The sequence below is a fragment of the Oncorhynchus gorbuscha genome, linkage group LG06, assembly GCF_021184085.1.
Source record: "Oncorhynchus gorbuscha isolate QuinsamMale2020 ecotype Even-year linkage group LG06, OgorEven_v1.0, whole genome shotgun sequence".
Classification (NCBI taxonomy): Eukaryota; Metazoa; Chordata; class Actinopteri; order Salmoniformes; family Salmonidae; genus Oncorhynchus; species Oncorhynchus gorbuscha.
The window spans coordinates 47,732,480-47,742,825 of NC_060178.1; the positions used below are offsets into that span (position 1 = coordinate 47,732,480).

Genomic DNA, 10,346 nt, shown 5'->3' on the forward strand with positions numbered 1-10,346 from the left:
CAGACAGACGCCATTATGTGTGGGTCCATACAAAACCCATTGAAAAATAGAAGGACAACAACCTACTTCCCCTTCCATTCACAGAGTTCTGGCCCATTCTGTGTGTGTGGGAATAGGAGAGTGGGCTCAGTGGCGTGTCTGAGCAGCTAGTGGACATCGCTTCACTGGTGATAATGACAGTGATAATGAACTACAGGACCCAGTGTGTTGCTCTTCCCCCGGTTTCCCCACGCGTCACTTTACAGAATGCTTAATCGCCCAGTCTCTCTAATGACTGAAGGAGAAAAGAGGGGAGAGAGAGAGAGAGAGGGGGATAGAGTGACAGTGATTATTTGAATTACAGCAGTGGTAATTGAATAACTCTCAGCGGAGGGAGGGCAGGATAGTTCAGCTGTGAGAGGGTCGACTGCAGAGGAGTGGGCGTATACTGTAAAGAGCAATATACCACACCACTAGAGGATGTGATATCTTAAACATGTGGGGTTAAGATCACTGGGTGAGAGGGGCCCCCCCCCCCCTTTGCTTCTCAATGGGATCGTCTCGGTGGTATTATCAACGTATGGCCTTTTAGAGTCAAGGGAGCAGGACGCGTTACCGAGGGGACGTAGCAGGAGATCCAGACGGCAAGGGAGGAAGGAGAACGAGATGGATGGATGAATGAGTCTATTCTTTCCTTTTTGGCCTGTACAGGTGCATCCAGACCAGTGCACCTGGGACCCGGTTCACAGGCAGAGGTCATTGCAATGACCTCACTAAACCGAATGTTCTCTGGCGGGGGAAGTGAAAGTGAACGGGTCATCTCACTCCCCTTTCCCTCCTCTCCTCTTTTGTCCTTCTCTGTGCTCACACACACACACACACGCACAAACATGTACAGAATGACACGGAGTATCCTAATCCACCCGCCTGTTTTCTCTCTTCTCTCCAGACAAACAGAACGACATGGACATGCCGTCGGTGACGCCCAAGGAGAAGGCCGGCCGGGAGAAGCAGAAGAAGAAGCAGCTGATGATGACTCAGATCAGCGGAGTGAAGAAGGTCTCTCACGGACCCTCCCTCTCCAGCTCCTCCATCTCACGTTTCGGGGTCAAGACGGACAAGGAGGTCATGCTCTCCAAGGAGCTGGAGGATCTGAATAAGTGGGGGTTGAACATCTTCACCGTGTCCGAGTACTCCGAACATAGACCGCTCACCTGTATCATGTACGCCATCTTCCAGGTACGTTATAACTGGCTCCTACACACGCGCACACACCCCCACATGCACACGTATGCATGGCAGGCGGGCACACGCTCACACACAATATGTTACAGCTGTACGTTTTGTACCGAAAACAGTACTGACTCACATCCTCGTGTCCCCTGCAGGAGAGAGACCTGCTGAAGACGTTTAAGATCCCGACGGAGACGTTTGTGGCGTACATGATGACCCTGGAGGACCATTACCATGGAGACGTGGCCTACCACAACAGCCTCCACGCGGCAGACGTGGCCCAGTCCACACACATCCTGCTCTCCACCCCTGCCCTCGACGTAAGCTGAAGTCCCTCGGGAAAACGTCCGAGCCCCACACCCTGCTTCACCATCCCACACCCATCTGCGCTCATCGAACTCCGGCCTTAGTGTGCGCTCGCCGTACTCTCGCCCCAACCTATGAGTCCTATCGTAAATCTTCCCCCGGGTGTTTAAGTTCAAACTTGAACACCTTCCCGAGCATGCTTCCAAAGTCATCTTCCCTCAACCTGTAGACATAAACCATTAGTTTTCCTCCTTTTCTCCGTCTCTCCTTGAGCCCCCCCTCCCTCTCTCTCTCTCTCTCTCACTCTCTCCCTCACTCTCTCTCCCTCACTCTCTCTCTCACTCTCTCTCCCTCACTCTCTCCCTCACTCTCTCCCTCACTCTCTCCCTCACTCTCTCACGCACTCTCACGCACTCTCTCCCTCACTCTCTCTCTCACACCTGCCACACAATCTGTTCGTTCTCACAGCTCCTTTCCCTCCGTGGTTCTATAAATACAGTGGAACCTCACCCATGACGCAGTCTAACAGCGCGACCAAGCCCTCAACGCGTCACAAGCCACTCTCTTCTTTTTATACATTCACCCCATCCCTCCATCCATCCTGTTTATGGCCCCGCTCTTATAGCCAGCACACCCAGTGTCAAACCACTATGGCTGAGTGCCTATAGAGAGACAGAGACGAGGTTAACATAAGCTAGCCACCTCGCTAATGTAGGCCAGCGCAGTGTTTTTTTCCGCAACGTTGGCTGTTAGCGATTGCGCACACCGAGCCATGGGAATCAATGAGAGTGGGCTGCGCTGAGATGAGCTGTTCTCTGTGCCTGTTGCTTTGAGTTTTCTTTTCGCTTGAGACATTCTAAACCCCGGATCCTCTCCCTTTCAACGCAGGCGGTCTTCAGCGATCTGGAGATCTTGGCGGCCATCTTTGCTGCAGCCATCCATGATGTCGACCACCCGGGGGTGTCCAACCAGTTCCTCATCAATACCAGTGGGTCTCTCTACTACACCTGTTTACTGCATACCTCTACTGGGAATAGTATATCGATAATGTATAGCCATATCCATATTCATCGACGTAGTGCTGACCGAGTGACTCACTCTCCTCTGTCTTCCCCAGACTCTGAGCTGGCCCTGATGTACAACGATGAGTCCGTCTTAGAGAACCACCACCTGGCTGTGGGCTTCAAGCTGCTCCAGGGGGACAACTGTGACATCTTCCAGAACCTGACCAAGAAGCAGAGGCAGAGCCTGAGGAAGATGGTCATCGACATGGTCCTGGCCACTGACATGTCCAAGCACATGAGTCTGTTAGCGGACCTGAAGACCATGGTGGAGACCAAGAAGGTGACCAGCTCTGGGGTCCTGCTGCTGGACAACTACACCGACAGAATACAGGTGGGTTTATCCTGGTCGTCGTTCGGTCTCTTCCAGACCCTTCTCCTCTCCCTATTTGTATTGTAATAGCTCTAATTAGTGTCATTAAGGTGGCCTCCCGAGTGGCGCGGTGGTCTAATGCATTACATTATAGTGCTAGCTGTGCCACTACAGATCCTGGTTCAAGTCCAGACCCATGGGGCGGCGCATAATTGGCCCAGTGTCATCCGGGTTAGGGGAGGGTTTGGACAGCAGGGATGTTCTTGTCCCATTGCACACTAGCGACTTCTGTGGCGGGCCCGGGCTCAATGCACACTGAAAAGGACACCAGGTGCGAGATGTTTCCTCCGACACATTAGTGCGGCTGGCTTCCGGGTTAAGGGGGCGTTGTGTCAAGAAGCAGTGCGGCTTGGCTGGGTCGTGTGTCGGAGGACGCACGGCCCTCGGCCTTCGCCTCGCAAGAGTCCGTACGGGAGTTTCAGCGATGAGACAAAGACTGTAACTACCAATTGGATACCACAAAATTGGGAAGGAAAAAGGGGTATATCTATTTTTTTTGTTTTGAAAGATGGCCTCCCACTGGGATGACCTCTGCATCTTCACTTCATCTTCCTCTGCCTCCTCCCCTCTCTCCAACCCTGTTCCACAATCTTTCTCCCCCTCTCTTTCTCCCCTATCACCCCATATCACTCCCTCCTTCTCCTTCTCTAACGGTTCTTCTCTCTATCAGGTGCTGAGGAACATGGTCCACTGTGCTGACCTGAGTAACCCCACCAAGTCCCTGGAGCTGTACCGTCAGTGGACCGACCGCATCATGGAGGAGTTCTTCCACCAGGGAGACAGGGAGAGGGAGAGAGGCATGGAGATCAGCCCCATGTGTGACAAACACACCGCTTCAGTAGAGAAAAGCCAGGTATGATATTAGACACACACACACACAGACACAGCATTCAAGCATACACACACACTGATTCCTGACTCACCCCTTATTTTTCCCCCTCTCCTCTCTCCAGGTGGGCTTCATAGACTACATCGTCCACCCTCTGTGGGAGACTTGGGCTGACCTGGTTCACCCTGACGCCCAGGAAATCCTGGACACTCTGGAGGACAACAGGAACTGGTACCAGAGCATGATCCCCCAGAGCCCCTCTCCTCCTTGGGCCACAGAGCAGGGTGATCAGGAGGGAGGCGAAGGGGGCCAGGGGGGAGACAAGTTCCAGTTTGAACTCACCCTGGAGGAGGTGGACTCTGAGGGTACAGAGAAAGATGAACAGAGCCAGGAGGATGAGGAGGAGGAGGAAGAGGATAGTCTGGGAGAGGCGTCACGGTCTCCGGTAGACTACTCGGACTGCCAGGACCCCGAGGAATCCATGGTGCCCACGTCGTCCATAGAGATCATTACCCACGATGCATCACCCACAGACACATAATGGGCTCTGCTGCACCGCGAAGGTGGTTGGTTTCATGTTTTAAACAGGAGAAATCCTGCAGCTGTGCTTTTTAACAAGCCCACGATGGGTTTAGTTTGAGCCCGGATGGGGCGTCAGTTTAACCCCACCCTATCCTTGCACTTGCGTTAGGAGCCGGCGACAGTGGGACAGTTTCAGCGGGGCGGCTACAAAGTTCTCAGGAAAAATGCTGCAAACATTTTGGACCTGACGGAACGGACAGGCCTCGAGGAAATGAAGGACTTGGGCCAATCTGGGAAACGGTTGTTTTTCCATCCAGACTAGCATCTGAAATGTTGACACTACTACTGAGAGAAGTTTTGTACCTTGTGACTTTTTTTAAAAACGAAAATGGGATGTCAAGAGGTAGCGTTTGAACTACTGACAGATGGACGTGTGTTTGTATAGAGAGAGAAAACTGTTTACTTTTTTCCATTTGTCAAAATACTTTTCTGTGTCTTTTTTACTATTGTCTTTTTAATCCTTTTTTTAATTTATTGAACACACTTTAGTATGTGCGGGAAATGTTTTTTTTTTCTTTCTAAAGAGTTACCCGAAAGCTCAAGAGCAAAATCCTTTTTATGTCTCAGACAAAGAGAACAGTCTTCCTTACTAGTATTGGGCAATAGAAGAAATCAAACTAACTTAGACAAACAGTTCTTGGACAAACTCATCAAATACTTCAAACATGACATCTCATAATAAGATACCATTTCAATCCGAACACAACATATGTGTTTCTCTATGGAAATCACGATTCACGTTACACGTTACATAGTTGCTAGATTGTTGCTTCGTGTGTCTGACCTCACTGTAGATGAACGGTAGGCAGATAGATCACTATAACTCAACAACAACAAAACAATTAGACCCATTTCTCCCCATCTAATCTGCTTCCCCTCATTCTCCTTGAAGGACCCCTCCCCCACTACCATCATGGCTCAAATCCTGATAATACTCAGACTTCAAGTTAGAAGGATATTTCTAGCTCCATCTCAAGGTATCCTGCTATTGTGTATTAATCCTATTCGACCAAATGATTCCAGAACCCACCTGGTTCTGATGCTGTAACAAATCAAGGACCCGGCCAGATGATGAAAGGTGGTTAGGCGGCTGCCTGTGTAGAATCCCAGTCACACCTTGGTTAGCTGTGTTTATTATTCACGTTTTTTTTTTTTTTTTTTTTTTTTTTTTTTACAAACTCCTGACTCTGTGAATCTGACCCCTAAAACAATCAGGTCAGCTATTTCTTCCTCCACCAAAAAAGGGAATAACTGAAGGAGGTGCTGCCCATTGACGTCAATCGAAACATTCTTTTTTTTCTCTCTTCCCTTCCCACTAACTAATCACATTTCCTGGCCGGCCCGGGGAGTTTATCAGGATTTGATCCGTTAGATGTAATCTTTAGAATAGATTTGGCACTTACAAACTGTAGAGTTTGTGCTTATTTTGAGAACAATAGGATGATAACCCACAGAAGGGTATCTAGAGATTTTACGTGACAGAGATACCAAACCAAAAGGCCCCCGGACAGTGTAATTCACTGTATCTTTGGGTCAGCATTAAAACCATCCACGCCTGAAAATCTGCTAGGTAGATCTTCCCTCATAGGTCTCCATGACTGGTTTTCAGATATCACCAATCCTCCCTCCATTATTCCCTTAGGTTTACTGACATACTCAAAGGTACTTCAACTGCCTTATTGACTATACCCTCACTCCAGCAGACTTGCATGGCAATCGTGTGTGCGTGTATCAGAAAGTGTGTTTGTGAGAGTGAGTGTGTGTGCGTCCGTGTAGCCTTTGCCACCTGGCCTGACCGGACTCCACACTTCCTGTTCCTGTTTGTCACTAGAGCTCAAGTTGGTCCTTTGCTGTTTATAACAGTGTATTTATTATTTTCAGCTGTACATAAGAATACTGTTTCAGTCAGTGTAAATCTATTTAAATGTATATGTACTTGCATTACCTGGAAGTTGGTGGCGTGTTCAAGTCTTCTTTTAGATGCTTTATTATAATATGTTTCCCTTTTTTAAAAATATATATATTATATCCTTAAGTAAATATATTCACACAGATGTTTGAGTGCCCTGAGCAACAGCTAACGAGACATATACACAACCTGTAGGTTGACAACGCATAGAGGATATGTTAAACGACAGAGACCTGGGAAGGGTTCAAAAAAATACTGTGGCTTTTATACTGGAGTCTATCACGTAGGCTCGGTATCAACAACAGACCTACAAGCCAAGACTCTCTGAGTAGCTTGTAGTAAGCTAGTAACCATACTCCTCTGTATACAACATTTTGAATACAGATGGCTGTTTTTGGGGTTCAGATCTACTGGTTTAACGGCGGCAGACAGAAACATCAGGAAGACAGACGCACACGGAACCAAGTGTCTTCGTCTTTACACCTTCGCACGTACTTACTTATATGTGAAGTCGTTCAAGGGGATTATTGGTGGCATGCTACAATATCTCTGAGCACCCGCGTGATGAGTCGTTACAAAAATGTGATCTTCTTGTAATTGAGCGTGCTAATGTGAACTAGTTTTATCCGACCGAAACTTGTTAGCAGTTTTGAAATTCAAAATTTGTCATCAGTATAACATTGTTAATCTATGTTCAAGCTTTTGGTCTGAGTCGTTTCCCAGTGACTAGCCAGACTTAGCACTATCTGCATGAGAGGTGGTTTTTATGTCTGTTGAAGACCTACCTACTGCGTTGCAGTTGCAGGTGGACATATTAAATGTTTCACACAATGTATGGTATAATATTGTATATTGTGTTCAAGTATCTGAAAATCTGAAGTACTTTTTCTAATTAAAAAAAAACAAAGCATGACATATCTTTGTCCTTATTTCACAGCAGTAGCACCAGCTCAGTCGTCACATTAGATGTGTTTTAACTTGGCGAGACAGGCACATGCCGCGACATTTCCTCATGACAGACAGTCTGGTCCTTACATGACATAAGGCCCACAGTGACACACTCGCTGTAGGAAACCAGTTCTCTTCCTATTCCATGGTTCAGAGACTTTTTGAGTGTTATTGGTAAAGGTTGCTTCAGGGAGAGAGGCTGTTTCAGTCCTTGAAAGCAGAAGATCCACCTGTGGGTTCACCTAATGAGCCTCAGCCTGTCCTCAAGTCGTGATGTGCACCTCTTGGTTTGACCTGATAGTCAACACAGGGACATACAGAGCACTTCAGCACACACACACACACACACACACACACACACACACACACACACACACACACACACACACACACACACACACACACACACACACACACACACACACACACACACACACACACACACACACACACACACACACACACACATATATACCCACACACACTTTGCAACCAACTCACTCTCTCATCTCACTCTCCCGTGGCCTCGCCTGCCCCCTTACACTGCACCATGGCCTCAAAGAACACCGACATACAGACACTGATAACTCATTGGATAAAGCTACCTACACACATGGATGACAGTGAGACTGATATAAAAGGCCAGATTTCTCTCTTCACACAGAGAGAGAAGACGTTTACAGTGATTGGTGGGGAAAAAAGGTGCCATCGAGAACCTTAAAGGGTTCTTCAGCTGTCCCCACAGGAGAACCCTTTCAATATCCCTTTTTGGTTGCTGGTAGAACCCTTTAGTTTCCATGTAGAACCGTATCTGGAAAAAGGGTTCTACCTGGAACCAAAAAGGGTTCTGCTATGGAAACCAAAATGGTTCTACCTGGAACCAAAAAGGGTTCTGCTATGGGGACAGCCAAAGAACCCTTTTGAAACCCTTAAGTTTTATATAATAATAAGTATAATAACACAAAAAATACCCAGAATGATTCCCAGCAGCATATTGAGATATAAGAGACCATTAGCCTCTCCCCAGTGGCCAGGGGAGAAAATGTGAGATATTTTCAGCAAGGACATGATGACGAGGATCAGGCTAAGATGTGTGTGTGTGTGTGTGTGTGAGAGAGAGAGAGAATGATAGTTTATTGCAATCCTCCTGATCCTTTAAAATGTTTTTGATTCATCTCTTCTAATATAAGGGCCAACGTTACATAGCCCAGCCAGCCACACTGATAAATTCTCAATGAGAATCTGAAAGTCCTGCAGTCGGTGACGTCAACAGTGTTCAATCTAGGGTTATTCAAACTTTTTCAGCGGGGACCTAATTTTTTCTGGCAGAATTTCTGGGAACCCCATTTTCTTCCAAAGAGTTTTTTGCGACCCCACCCCAAGTCTACTGACACAACCTAAAATCGGTTTCTATTTCGGTTTCTAAATCATCAATTTATTGCATCTCTTTTTTAAATCCCTTATCAAAATGAAAAGAATCCAATACTGTAAATACATTTTGTCACGACTTCCGCCGAGGTTGGCTCTCCTGCCCGTTCGGGCTGTGCTCGGCGGTCGTCGTCACCGTCCTATTAGCCACTACCGATCCCTTTTCGGTTATCTATTGGTTTTGTCTGATTGTTTTCACCTGTGTGTTAGTTAATTAGTATCTGTATATAATGTAGGTTGTCCCGCCCTTGTTTTGTGCGGGATTGTTTGTTTTTGTCATTTCGGCTGTCGGTGTTTTTGTGTTTTATTTCTCCAGTTGGTCTGTTATTTCCTGTTTTGGATATTTTTCACCCTGTTTGTATTTTGGGTTGTCCGTGTTTATTGTTGTTCACCGGACAATAAACCTCTATTCACTATTTGCTCTCTGCGCCTGATTCCACCCACATTGACTAGTCGTGACAGAATCCCGCACCGGACATGGAATCAGCAGGAGCAGCAGCGTCTCCTCTCCCATCGACGGAAGAGAGGGTCCTACATCATACCAGCGTGATTCACCGGATTGGTTCTGCTATGGACCAAATGATGGAGAGAATGGATCGATGGCAGAGGAGTGGCCTCCCCACCTCATCTCTAGCAACCCCTTCTCCAGCACCTCCTGTTTCTGCGACCACATCTGGCTCTGGGGCTCTTCGGCTGACACTCCCACGGGAGTTTGACGGATCTGCAGCTGGGTGCCAGGGTTTCCTCCTTCAACTGGAATTATACCTGGCTACCGTGCGTCCTGCTCCCTCTGGAGAGGAGAGCGTGCTCGCCCTCGTCTCCTGCTTGACTGGGCGAGCCATCGAGTGGGTCAACGCTGTGTGGAATGGTCCGGACTCAGCTAAGGATAATTACCTAGAGTTCACCCGCCGATTCCGAGCTGTTTTTGACCATTCACCCGAGGGTCGGGCGGCGGGTGAACGGCTGTTTCACCTGCGTCAGGAGACGAGGCGCGTACAGGATTTTGCCCTAGAGTTTAGGACGTTGGCAGCAGGAGCAGGATGGAACGACAGGACCTTGATTGATCATTTTAGATGTAGTCTCAGGGAGGACGTCCGCAGGGAGCTGGCATGTCGGGACACCACATATTCACTGGATGGACTTATCAATCTGGCTATCCGTCTCGACAACCTGCTGGCTGCTCGCGGGCGTTCGGATCAGGTCCTGTCGTTTCCAATCCCCAGCCCCCCTGATCCTATCCCTATGGAATTAGGAGGTACGGCTTTGAGGGGGACCAGAGGAGGAGTGTCCTCCTGCACCAGTTGTGGTCGACGAGGGCACACGTCCGACAGGTGCTGGAGGAACTCTTCTAGGAGTCGGGAGAACAGGCAGAACACTGCTCGATCACCCCAGGTGAGTAAGCACCAAACTCATTCAGAGCTTCCTGTCGGTCATGTGTTTGTATTGATTTCTTTCCCTGGGTTTTCCCCCTCTCTACAGCATAAAGCGCTAGTCGATTCAGGCGCAGCTGGGAATTTTATGGATCGTGGGCTTGCTTAAGGCTAGGGATTCCCCTGGTGTCGTTAGATCAACCTTTCCCCGTGCACTCCTTAGATAGCCGACCATTAGGGTCAGGAGTAATTAGGGAGGCTACGGTGCCGCTGGACATGGTAACGCAGGGTGATCATAAGGAGCAGATTAGCCTGTTCCTTATAGATT

General features: G+C 48.2%; 1 protein-coding gene across 5 annotated transcripts in view; it reads left to right on the forward strand.

Moving 5' to 3' along the window:
- The window catches only part of LOC124038034 (cAMP-specific 3',5'-cyclic phosphodiesterase 4B-like), a 240,049-nt gene extending 234,520 nt beyond the window's left edge, over positions 1–5,529 (forward strand). For all 5 annotated transcript variants that reach the window (XM_046353406.1, XM_046353407.1, XM_046353408.1 and 2 more), the window contains 6 exons: positions 929–1,218; positions 1,368–1,532; positions 2,407–2,506; positions 2,636–2,913; positions 3,623–3,805; positions 3,906–5,529. In XM_046353406.1, the coding sequence (XP_046209362.1) occupies positions 929–1,218; positions 1,368–1,532; positions 2,407–2,506; positions 2,636–2,913; positions 3,623–3,805; positions 3,906–4,322 (1,433 nt within the window). In that variant the 3' untranslated portion in view covers positions 4,323–5,529. The remainder of the gene's footprint in view (positions 1–928; positions 1,219–1,367; positions 1,533–2,406; positions 2,507–2,635; positions 2,914–3,622; positions 3,806–3,905) is intronic.
- The last annotated feature ends 4,817 nt before the right edge of the window (positions 5,530–10,346 follow it).